The sequence below is a fragment of the Globicephala melas genome, chromosome 5 (genome assembly GCF_963455315.2).
Source record: "Globicephala melas chromosome 5, mGloMel1.2, whole genome shotgun sequence".
NCBI lineage: Eukaryota > Metazoa > Chordata > Mammalia > Artiodactyla > Delphinidae > Globicephala > Globicephala melas.
The window spans coordinates 96857266-96870671 of NC_083318.1; the positions used below are offsets into that span (position 1 = coordinate 96857266).

A 13406-nucleotide genomic window follows, 5' to 3' on the forward strand; every position below is an offset into this window, starting at 1 on the left:
GCTCATACAGCTCAATATTAAAAAAAGCAAACAACCCAATCCAAAAATGGGTGGAAGACCTAAATAGACATTTCTCCAAAGAAGACATACAGATGGCCAAGTGGCACATGAAAAGCTGCTTGACATCACTATTGTTAGAGAAATGCAAATCAAAACTACAATGAGGTATCACCTCACATTGGTCAGTATGGCCATCATAAAAAAATCTACCAAAAAAAAGAAAAAAAAAATGAAAGAGGAGACATCAATACAGATTCCACAGATATTAACATTATAATAAAAGAATATTATAAACAATTTTATGCCTACAAATTTGATAACAGATTAAATGGATCAATTCTTTGACAGATGCAATGTGCCAAAACTCACACAGGAAGAAGTAGGTGATCTGAATAGGCTGATATGAAAAAAAAAAAATCTACAACAACAAATGCTGGAGCGGGTGTGGAGAAAAGGGAACCCTCTTGCACTGCTGGTGGGAATGTAAATTGATACAGCCGCTATGGAGAACAGTATGGAGGTTCCTTAGAAAACTAAAAATAGAATTACCATATGACCCAGCAATCCCACTATTGGGCATATATCCAGAGAAAACCATAATTCAAAAAGACACATGCACCCCAATGTTCATTGCAGCACTATTTACAATAGTCAGGTCACGGAAGCAATCTGGATGTCCATAGACAGACGAATGGATGAAGAAGATGTGGTACATATATACAATGGAATATTACTCAAGCATAAAAAGGAACAAAACTGGGTTGTTTGTAAAGACGTGGATGGACTTAGAGACTGTCATACAGAGTGAAGTAAGTCAGAAAGAGAAAAACAAATATCATATATTAATGTGTTTATGTGAAATCTAGAAAAATGGTACAGATGAACCTGTTTGCAAGGCATAAATAGAGACACAGACATAGAGAACAAACATATGGACACCAAAGTGGGAAAGGTGGGGTGGGATGAATTGGGAGATTGGGATTAACAGATATACACTAACTAATATGTATAAAATAGATAACTAATGAGAACCTGCTGTATAGCACAGGGACCTCCACTTTGCTGTACAGTAGAAACTAACACAACATTGTAAAACAACTATACCCCAACTAAAAACAAAATTTTTTAACTAACCACATGCTAATACCGACACTGCAGAAATATATTCTCTAACATAATCAGATAAATAACCTGCAACTGTACCATAACACCTTCTGGTACACTCAAGAGATTTGTTTTCACAAGGTTATAGTCTCCTTTTCCCCTTCTTTTCACATCACCTCCTCATTTTTCTCTAGTTCACTTAGCTTCCTTTTTATACTCCAACATTCTACATTTTGTTAGAGATACTTGCTCAGGCCATATTTCTTTTTTCATACAAATTTTAAAGGCTACACTCCATTTAAAGTTATTACAAAATAATGGTTATAATCCTTGTGTTGTATAATACATCCTTGTATCCTGTCTTACACCCAGTAGTTTGTACCTGCCTCTCCCCAGCCCCTATATTGCTCCTCTCCCCTCCCCACTGCCATATCTAAGGTGCACTACCTGTAACGGGCTTTGCATTTCAATTGCTGATGGAACTCAGATGGATAAGACTTTATCCCCACCAGGACCAGACCTCAGCAACACATACAGGAAGCAAAGCTTCTTTCAGGGGATTACGGTGATCAAATCTTTCCAGTGGCTTCTCCTCATCCCTAGGGTGAGTTCAAATTCCCTCAAAGACATAGGAGGCCCTCCTTAATGGCATTCACGCCTGGATCCTAAACCATCTTTCACCACTCCCTTTCCCTGGCTCACTTGGCCTCAGCCTAGGACTTCCCAAAGCATGCCGAAATAACTTGTAATTCCACACACACTTCATGGGAAAAGTCCCTCATCAACTGCCAACATCTTATTCATTATTTAAAACTCAGTTTGGAGTCAGTAGCTCCATCCGGTTTCCCTGAAACAATCCCTCAACTCTGGCAAATCCCTCCTCCTTTGTGTTCTTTACACATGTTGCTATTGGGGTGCCTGTAACCCTCCATTCACACTTTGCCCACTCTTCTGTGTTTCATATTAAAATGTGAGTTTCCATATCATATGATAGTCATTTCTGGACCCCAGTTCCAAGCCAGTACTGGCACATACTAGATTGCAAAGGGCTGAATGCAGAATTTACCTCTACCTTCTCCTTGCTTTTTTTTTTTTTTTGAATTTTATTTTAATTATTTTTTATACCGCAGGTTCTTATTAGTTATGTATCTTATAAATATTAGTGTATATATGTCAGTCTCAATCTCCCAATTCATCACACCACCACCACCGCACCTCTCCCCACCTTTCCACCCTTGGTGTCCATACGTTTGTTCTCTACATCTGTGTCTCTATTTCTGCTTGCAAACTGGTTCATCTGTACTATTGTTCTAGATTCCACACATATGCATTAATATACAATATCTGTTTTCCTCTTTCTGACTTACTTCACTCTGTATGACAGTCTCTACAAATGACCCAATTTTGTTCCTTTTTATGGCGGAGTAATATTCCATTGTATATATGTACCACATCTTCTTCCTATCCATTTATCTGTTGATGGGCATTTAGGCTGCTTCCATGACCTGGCTATTGTAAATAGTGCTGCAATGAACATTGGGGTGCATGTGTCTTTTTGAATTATGCTTTTCCTCTGGGTATATGCCCAGTAATGGGACTGCTGGATCATATGGTAATTCTATTTTTTGTTTTTTAAGGAACATCCATGCTGTTCTCCATAGTGGCTGTATCAATTTACATTCCCACCAACAGTGCAAGAGGGTTCCCTTTTCTCCACACCCTCTCCAGCATTTGTTGTTTGTAGACTTTCTGATGATGACAATTCTAACTGGTGTGAGGTGATACCTCATTGTAGTTTTGATTTTCACTTCTCTAATAATTAGTGATGTTCAGCAGCTTTTCATGTGCCTCTTGGTCATCTGTATGTATTCTTTGGAGAAATGTCTATTTAGGTCTTCTACCCATTTTTTTATTGGTTTGTTTGGTGTTTTTAATATTGAGCTGTATGAGCTGTTTGTATATTTTAGAGATTAATCCTTTGTAAATTGAGTCATTTGCAAATATTTCCTCCCCTTCTGAGGGTTCGTCCTGGTTATAGTTTACTTTGCTGTGCTGAAGATTTTAAGTTTCATTAGGCCCCATTTGTTTATTTTTGATTTTATTTCCATTTCTCTAGGAGGTGGGTCAAAAAAGATCTTGCTGTGATTTATGTCAAAGAGTGTTCTTCCTGTGTTTTCCTCTAAGAGTTTTATAGTATCTGGTCTTACATTTAGGTCTTTAATCCATTTTGAGTTTATTTTTGTGTACAGTGATAAGGAGTGTTTTAATTTCATTCTTTTACATGAGGCTTTCCAGTTTTCCCAGCACAACTTATTGAAGAGACTGTCTTTTCTCCAATGTATATCCTTACCTCCCTTGTCATAGATTAGCTGACCATAGATGCATGGGTTTATCTCTGGGCTTTCTATCCTGTTCCATTGATCTATATTTCTGTTTTTGTGCCAGTACCATACTGTCTTGATTACTGTATCTTTGTAATATATTCTGAAGTCAGGGCGTCAGATTCCACCAGCTCCATTTTTTTCCCGCAAGACTGCTTGGCTATTCGGGGTCTTTTGTGTCTCCATAAAAATTTTAAGATTTTTTGTTCTAGTTCTGCAAAAAAATGCTATTGGTAATTTGATAGGGATTGCATTGAATCTGTAGATTGCTTTGGGTAGTATAGCCATTTTCACAATATTGATTCTTCCAATCCAAGAACATGGTATATCTCTCCATCTGTTGGTATCATCTTCAATTTCTTTCATCAGTGTCTTATAGTTTTCTGCATACAGGTCTTTTGTCTCCCTAGGTAGGTTTATTCCTAGGTATTTTATTCTTTTTGTTGCAACGGTGACTGGGATTGTTTCCTTAATTTCTCTTTCTGATCTTTCATTGTTAATGTATAGGAATGCAAGAGATTTCTGTGCATTAATTTTGTCTCCTGCAACTTTACCAAATTCACTGATTAGCTCTAGTAGCTTTCTGGTGGCATTTTTAGGATTATCTATGTATAGTATTATGTCATCTGCAAACAGTGACAGTTTTACTTCTTTTCCAATTTGTATTCCTTTTATTTCTTTTTCTTCTCTGATTGCCATCACCAGGACTTCCAAAACTATGTTGAATAATAGTGGTGAGAGTGGACACCCTTATCTTCATCCTGATCTTAGAGGAAACACTTTCAGTAATCTTAGAGGAAATGCTCTCAAACCATTGAGAATGAAGTTTGCTCTGGGTTTGTCATATATGGCCTTTATTATGTTGAGCTAGGTTCCCTCTATGCCCACTTTCTGGAGAGTTTTTATCATAAATCGGTTCTGAATTTTGTCAAAAGCTTTTTCTGCATCTACTGAGATGATCATATGTTTTTCATTCTTCAATTTGTTAATATGGTATATCACATTGATTGATTTGTGTATATTGAAGAATCCTTGCATCCCTAGGATAAATCCCACTTGATCATGGTGTATGACCCTTTTAATGTGCTGTTGGATTCTATTTGCTAGTAGTTTGTTGAGGATTTTTGCATCTATATTCATCAGTGATATTGTTCTGTAATTTTCTTTTTTTGTAGTGTCTTTGTCTGGTTTTGGTACCAGGGTGATGGTGGCCTTGTAGAATGAGTTTGGGAGTGTTCCTTCCTCTGCAATTTTTTGGAAGAGTTTGAGAAGGATGGGTATTATCTCTTCTGTAAATGTTTGATAGAATTCACCTGTGAAGCCATCTGGTCCTGGACTTCTGTTTGTTGGAAGAGTTTTAATCACAGTTTCAATTTCATAACTTTTGATTGGTCTGTTCATATTTTCTATTTCTTCCTGGTTCAGTTTTGGAAGGTTACACCTTTCTAAGAATTTGTCCATTTCTTCCAGGTTGTCCATTTTATTGGCATAGAGTTGCTTGTAGTAGTCTCTTAGGATGCTTTGTATGTCTGCGGTGTCTGTTGTAACTTCTCCTTTTTCCTTTCTAATTTTATTGATTCGCGTCCTCTCCCTCTTTTTCTTGATGAGTCTGGCTAAAGAACCAGCTTTTAGTTTTATTGATCTTTTCTATTGTTTTCTTTGTTTCTATTTCATTTATTTCTGCTCTGATCTTTATGATTTCTTTCCTTCTACTAACTTTGGGTTTCGTTTGTTCTTCTTTCTCTAGTTCCTTTTGGTGGAAGGTTATATTTTTTTTGAGATGTTTCTTGTTTCTTGAGGTAGGATTGTATTGCTATAAACTTCCCTCATAGAACTGCTTTTGCTGCATCCCATAGGTTTTGGATCATTGTGTTTTTGTTGTCATTTGTTTCTAGGTATTTTTTGATTTCCTCTTTGATTTCTTCAGTGATCTCTTGGTTATTTAGTAATGTATTGTTTAGCCTCCATGTGTTTGTGTTTCCTGTAATTGATTTCTCATCTCATAGCATTGTGGTCAGAAAAGATGCTTGATATGATTTTAATTTTCTTAAATTTACCGAGGCTTGATTTGTGACTCAAGATTTGATCTATCCTGGAGAATGTTCCATGAGCACTTGAGAAGAAAGTGTAATTTGCTGTTTTCAGATGGAATGTCCTATAAATATCAATTAAATCTATCTGTTCTATTGTGTCATTTAAAGCTTGTGTTTCCGTATTAATTTTCAATCTGTATGATCTGTCCATCAGTGTAAGTGAGGTGATAAAGTCCCCCACTATTACTGTGTTACTGTCGATTTCCTCTTTTATATGTGTTAGCATTTGCCTTATTTATTGAGGTGCTCCTATGTTGGGTGCATATAGATTTATAATTGTTATATCTTCTTCTTGGATTGATCCATTGATCATTATGTATTAACCTTCCTTGTCTCTTACTTTTTTTTAGTCTATTTTTTCTGATATGAGTATTGCTACTCCAGCTTTCTTTGGATTTCTATTCACATGGAATATCTTTTTCCATCCCCTCACTTTCAGGCTGTATGTGCCCCTAGGTCTGAAGTTGCTCTCTAGTAGACAGCATATATATGGGTCTTGTTCTTGTTTCCATTCAGTGAGCCTGTGTCCTTTGGTTGGAACATTTAATCCATTCACATTTAAGGAAATTATTGATATGTATGTTCCTTTCAACATTTTCTTAATTGTTTTGGGTTTGTTTTTGTAGGTCCTTTTCTTCTCTTGTGTTTCCCACTTAGAGATGTTCCTTTAGCATTTGTTGTAGAGCTGGTTTGGTGGTGCTGAATTCTCTTAGCTTTTGCTTGTCTTTAAAGCTTTTGATTTCCCCTTTGAATCTGAATGAGATCCTTGCTGGGTAGAGCAATCTTGGTTGTAAGTTCTTCCCTTTCATCACTTTAAATATATCATGCCACTCCCTTCTGGCTTGTAGAGTTTCTGCTGAGAAATCAGCTGTTAACCTTATGGGAGTTCCCTTGTATGTTATTTGTTGTTTTTTCCTTGTTGCTTTTAATAATTTTTCTTTGTCTTTAATTTTTGTCAACTTGATTACTATGTGTCTCAGCATGTTTCTCCTTGGGTTTATCCTGCCTGGGACTCTTTGCGCTTCCTGGACTTGGGTGGCTATTTCCTTTCCCATGTTAGGGAAGTTTTCGACTATAATCTATTCAAATATGTTCTCGGGTGCTTTCTTTCTCTCTTTTCCTTCTGGGATCCCTGTAATGTGAATGTTGGTGTGTTTAATGTTGTCCCAGAAGTATTTTAGGCTGTCTTCATTTCTTTTCATTATTTTTTCTTCATTCTGTTCCACAGCAGTGAATTCCACCCTTCTGTCTTCCAGGTCACTTACCCGTTTTCCTGCCTCAGTTATTCTGCTATTGGTTCCTTCTAGTGTATTTTTCATTTCAGTTATTGTATTATTCATCTCTGTTTGTTTGTTCTTTAATTCTTCTAGGTCTTTGTTAAACATTTCTTGCATCTTCTCGATCTTTGCCTCCATTATTTTTCCGAGGTCCTGGATCATCTTCACTATCATTATTCTGAATTCTTTTTCTGGAAGGTTGCCTATCTCCACTTCATTTAGTTGTTTTTCTGGGGTTTTATCTTGTTCCTTCATCTGGTACATAGTCCTCTGCCTTTTCATCTTGTCTATCTTTCTGTGAATGTGGTTTTCATTCCACAGGTTGCAGGATTGTAGTTCTTGCTTCTGCTGTCTGCCCTCTGGTGGATGAGGCTATCCAAGAGGCTTGTGCAAGCTTCCTGATGGGAAGGACTGGTGGTGGGTAGAGCTGGGTGTTTTTCTGGTGGGCAGAGCTCAGTAAAACTTCAATCCACTTGTCTGCTGATGGGTGGGGCTGAGTTCCCTCCCTGTTGGTTGTTTGGCCTTAGTTGAGCCAGCAGTGGAGCCTACAGGCCCTTTGGTGGGGCTAATGGTGGACTCTGGGATGGCTCACACCAAGAATTATTTCTCAGAACTTCTGTTGCCAGTGTCCTTGTACCCGTTGTGAGACACAGCCATCCCCGTCTCTGCAGGAGCCCTCCAATACTAGTAGATAGGTCTGGTTCAGTCTCCTATGGGGTCACTGCTCCTCCCCCTGGGTCCTGACGCACACACTACTTTGTGTGTGCCCTCTAAGAGTACAGTCTCTGTTTCCCCCAGTCCTGTCGAAGTCCTGCAATCAAATCTTGCTAGTCTTCAAAGTCTGATTCCCTAGGAACTCCTCCTCCCATTGCCTGACCCCCAGGTTGGGAAGCCTGACATGGGGCTCAGAACCTTCATTCCAGTGGGTGGACTTCTGTGGTATAAGTGTTCTCCAGTTTGTCAGTCACCCACCCAGCGGTTATAGGATTTGATTTTATTGTGATTGTGCCTCTCCTACTGTTTCATTGTGGCTTCTCCTTTGTCTTTGGATGTGGGGTATCTTTTTTGGTGAGTTCCAGTATCTTCCTGTTAATGACTGTTCAGCAGTTAGCTGTGGTCCCAGTGGTCTCGCAAGAGGGAGTGAGCGCATGTCCTTCTACTCCACTATCTTGAACTAATCTCTCTCTCTCCCTGCTTTTAAACCTAGTTTAAACCTAGTTTAAGTTTTATGCTCTGATTCATTTATTCCTAGGTCTAAATGCAAGCTCATATTCAGGGCTAGCTGCTCTACAGTCTGTATTTCTAAATGTAAAATAAAGATGTTTCTCTCTATTAAGTAAGTTGCAGAAATTAGTAAGCATTCATGATGCTTCTGAGAATAGGAAGCCCTCCTGACATTGTAAAAACATGCCTTAATGGTGTCCCTCTGTGCCTTGCATAAAGAAATATACTGCATGATTCCCAGTCTGCAGAGACCCAGGGATGGAATGGATCTATTCTCACCACCTGATGATTGAATCTTCTCTATCATACCCCATTTGATGGTGGAGACTTCATTTGAGTACATCTAGCAACCTCCCAAAGAAGCCCATTTCAGTCTTCACAAGCGTCCTTTTAAAATACCACTTTGGGGCTTCCCTGATGGCACAGTGGTTGAGAGTCCACCTGCCGATGCAGGGGACACGGGTTCGTGCCCTGGTCCGGGAAGATCCCACATGCCGCGGAGCGGCTGGGCCCGTGAGCCATGGCCGCTGAGCCTGCGCGTCCGGAGCCTGTGCTCCGCAATGGGAGAGGCCACAGCAGTGAGAGGCCCCCATACCGCAAAAAAAATAATAATAATAATATAAAATAAAATACCACTTTGACACTTTTGAGCCCTCTGGTCAGTATTATATGAAATTGCAAAGTAATGAAATAAGGAAATCCACCATTGTGAAGTTTAAATTAGAAAAACAAGGAGCACACATCACATTAAGGCACCTTTTTGCTTTTTAATTTGAGACTCAAGAGTGCTAGCTAGCCTAAAATCACCATATCTAAGACAATCAAGATTACTACAGGAAACCGTTTGAGCATAAATTGCTATAGCAGGAAACTGATTAGTTCAGCAAAGAGACAGGATGTTTCTTGTCTCTACTGTTGTCTAAGTTAATTCTGTGCCTCCTCCATGGGCCAACTGCTCTGAGATAAAGGATTGTAAAGTTGTCTCATGAAAGCAGACTGAAGTACAATGAATAATAAACGCAGGAGTAATACAAAGCACTGCCTGAAGTTGCAAGGAAGCGGAAATCAGTCAGCAGCGGGGAGGGAGAAAAAGGCAGTCTAGTAATATTATGTAAAACACTACTCTGACCTACAGAATATAAAGTTCTGTATAAAGTGCTGATAAGGAAAGGAATATTATCAAAATAGGTAGTAGCATGCTTTGAAGGAGCGCTTCTTCAGAATAACCTTTTCTACGAAGCCTGAACAATCCAAGTTGTATTGCTTGAAACGTGCTGATGTTTTTTACTCAACGTTCCGCCCTGTGGCAGGAAAAATAATGGCTCTATAAAGATGTCCCCATCCTAATTCCCTGGAATTGTGAATAAATTGCCTTCCAGGGCCAAAGAGACTTTGCAGATGTGATTAAGGTTAAGGACCTTGAGATAGGAGATCATCCTGGATTATCCAGGTGGGTCAAACCTAATCACATGGTTCCTTAACACTGGAGGTCCTTTCCCAGCTGGGCTCAGAGTCAGAGGAACATGTGACTACAGAATAATGGTGACAAAGATGCAACGTGGCTGGCTCTAAAGGTGGAGGAAGGGGCTCACAAGGCAAGGAATGGAGGTGACTTCTAGAGGCTGGAAAACGCAAGGGAACAGATTCTGTTCTAGAGCATTAAGAGAGGAATGTATCACTGCGGATACCTTTTAACCCAGTTTAGCTCAGTGAGACCCATGTTGGATCTGTGATTACATAACTTAGATAATAAATTTGATACCAAATGTGTGGCAATTTGTTACAGTAGCGCTAGAAAGCTTATTACCCATATTCTTTCAGCGGTTTGACTCAAACATGAAAGATGACACAACCTGAAATCAGCTGTCGTAACTTCAAAAGTGACTGTTTAACAGATACCCTAACATTTGCACATGACTTATGTCTAAAATGTTTTTCTAAGAGGCAAACAGAGAAGGTCCTGAAATAGTAGATCTTTCAAAGAAGTAATGAAACATTCAATAAGCACTGAAAAAAAACCAAACAAACTGACAGATTATCAACCTCTCTCAATGAATCCAGCAGAACATATCATTCAATTTTCTTGAAATTCTTTTGTACTTGCATGGAAAACCCTTTATTCCTACAACCTGTCCTACCTTCTTTTCCCCTTCTTCCCCCAAATCTGACTTTGAAGCCTTTTTGTGATGAAGTTTTATAATAAACATTTATTGGCATGCATGAATACAATTTATTATAATGACAAAAACTATTAAAATTCAATTTGCTAATTGAAACTTTGCTGTTGTTGAATATTGATTCATATTTCAGCCTTACTTTACATCTTGATGTTTAAAAAAAAAAAAGAGTAGTATTTCAAATCCTCACTCACCACTTTGCAGCAAAGGGGCCAAAACCACCACATCAAACCGATGCCCAAGAGTAGCAGTAACACCAAAATAGCAATGATGGCTGCAATCCCACTAGACTAGAGGAAGCACAAAACAAAAACAAGGATGTCAGCAAAGTTTAGGGTCAAATCCCAAACACATATTTTTTAAGGAAACATCAGAAAAAGTTACAGAAAACATCATAATCTTAAACCAGATTTCTCTCATATTCCTTTAAATTCTATAAATTACCTTATACCCTATTTATATTATATTTTACTTTATTACATTTATATAATATATTAAGTATATTATAATCTATTTGTATTAAATTTCCTTATCTTATATTTCATGTATATTAAGATAGGCAGTAATTAGTATAAACATCTTCCAAACTGTTTGAAATTATGCCTTAAAAAAAAATAGGAAAAATCACAATTTGGGTTTGTGCGAATGGTCTGTACGGTCCCTACCTTTTGTCTCTGGGAAAGGATTATTCTGGTTACAAGCATGATTACCTCTAGGCAGAATTTATGCAGAATTTTCCCAGACTTTTTGATAATGGAAAATTATTAAATGGTAGGACAAGATGATTATCAAAAATCACCAATCAGGTGGCAAACCAACAACAATTGTTCTTGTATGCATCAGAAAAGAATGCAACCTCATGCGTTCATATATCAGAAGACGCCTCAGGGCAGCTCACTCACTACCCACACAAGAACCACACTGGTGCTTTTTCACTTTCTAATGACGATCTCCTCCAGGTCTAACACCCCTGCTCTGGGCTCTGCCTCTGACCCCCTTCTTCTACCAAATACCTCCACATCCTATAAGGCTTAGCTTAAGCCACTTCCTCAGGAAGACTTCCTTGTACCTTCTGGCTAGAAAATGCCCCTCCTTACTGTACAAGGCATAGTTCTCTGTACTTTAATCTTAGAATTTATCACAATATATTTACTGATTTATTTGCTTATTTATTTATGATGAACTACAATTTTTTATTTAATTTGTCTTTTCTATATTCACTGTGAGCTCTAGGAAGGCAGCACCTATGCCCAACCTACTTAATAATGTGTACTCCATGTCTGGCACTTAAAACTATTTACTAAGAGAATGAACTCCAAATAAATAAGACTGAAAAAGCCACAAAAACAAAGAAGAGTGTTTGCTGAATTTTTAGTGCAGAGATAAAGTTTCCAAGAGAACGAGCTGTCTCTTCCAAACCACTGCTCTCCAGGATCCCCAGTAATCATGTTTGGTTTGTGGGGGGTTTTTTTTGGGGGGGAGGGGAAGATTTCAAGGAAGAAAAAAAAACTGTAAATAAATCAATACACTGTCTGGGTGGAAATTTGGGCCTTTATAAGGCAGCTTTTCAGGGATACATTTCCTATCATTCAAAACAAATAAGTAGTACAAGCCCAGAAGTCAAGGCAACAGCCACATTTAGCCCAAGAGCTGACAGAGAGAAAGGCTGAGTGGGAAGAACCTATCAGTTTCCATCTTAGAATAGCATTGTCTTAAAAATATTAGTCTGGAGGTCTAATTTTAAGCAAGTTGTTTAATTTCTCAGGGACTCCATTTTCTAATCTACAAAATAAGAAAGTCAGTTGTTCCCAAAGCATAAACTCTTTGTGGCAAAGCTATAACCAGGCTATCTCTCTTAAAAAAGCACTGCACACATTAGCATATTTTTAAAGCCCTGAATGGCTCTGTAGTAAAAAAGAACAGTCCAACTTATATCAACACAGGTCAATTTTTTTTTCTCATAACATTATCAATATCCTATAGAACTCGGATTTCCTAGAATCCATTTTGGGAAATGTTAGGATTGATCAAAGCTAAGAGACTTTCAGATGTTGAAGCAACAATGGTGGTAGCATTTAATTAGAACATTTTATAATGGAATTTGAATTGTAATACATAATAACCTATGCATAAAGAGATAATGATTTTTATGTAAACAGTTATTTGTAAATAACTGAAAAGAGAAGAGAAGGTACTTTTCAAAAGTATTACTTTAGGGAGTGCTAGCAAAATATACTTGGTATAGCTAATCACAAAAATCTTGAAATGTGTGTCACAGTTTCCCTATATCATTTGTTAGTATCACAATGGAAAAAAAAGAAAAAGCGATTACCATATATTGACTTGGAAACTATCTCCAAACAGATCAATTTTCAAAGATGTTGATTACTAACAGCACTTCAGTATTAGTAAATCCATTAAAAAAATAACTTTAAAAATAATTCTCAAAGCAGCATAGACCATAAAACATGTATTAATTTCAGAAATTTTTTTAGGAAAAGATTAAGAATCAAGTATACATGAACAATTAAAGCTATCCTTTGATTTCTAATTTTGCATCTGGATGCAAGAGGGAATAACCATACAAGCTATTTATGTAACTAATGTTAGGTTGCAAATGAACCAAAACAGACACCACCAAAATATCACCTAGAATCCTTGAGTATGTCATTTAATTTATTTTTCAGAAGACAACAAAAATAACTACAGAAACTTCACACACAGACACATACACATACAATCTTCATGAAGCTCTAATATTTACTATTAGACCATTCTTAAGGCACTTCAAGATGTTACCACATATTTACCATAAAAAATTAATTTAAAATTTAAGAAATGAGAAGACATGCAGTCATCTTGCAACTTCTTGATGTACAGTTTGGTAGAATGAAAGTGTAAGCTCAACATGTGATCACTGATGTAACCTAAACGTCTAAATCAGTGTCTTGCACACAGAAAGTTCTGTGTGTGTGTGCGTGCGCGCATGTGTGTGTGTGTGTGTGTGTGTGTGTGTGTGTGTGTGTCAGAGAGAGAGAGAGAGAGAGAGAGGAGATAAATACTTTATAGGAAATTTCCTGGCAAATATCTAAGTTCTCTGTCCTCAAAACCAAAGAAAGTAATTCAGAGCACACATCAGGATACTTATGA

At 37.6% G+C, this 13406-nt stretch overlaps 1 protein-coding gene across 2 annotated transcripts in view; it reads right to left on the reverse strand.

The window, feature by feature from the left end:
• ANTXR2 (ANTXR cell adhesion molecule 2) overlaps positions 1-13406 on the reverse strand; it is a 244108-nt gene that overhangs the window by 81340 nt on the left and 149362 nt on the right. For both annotated transcript variants that reach the window (XM_060299537.2, XM_030877975.3), the window contains exon 12: positions 10451-10546. In XM_060299537.2, coding sequence (XP_060155520.1) covers positions 10451-10546 — 96 coding nt within the window. The remainder of the gene's footprint in view (positions 1-10450; positions 10547-13406) is intronic.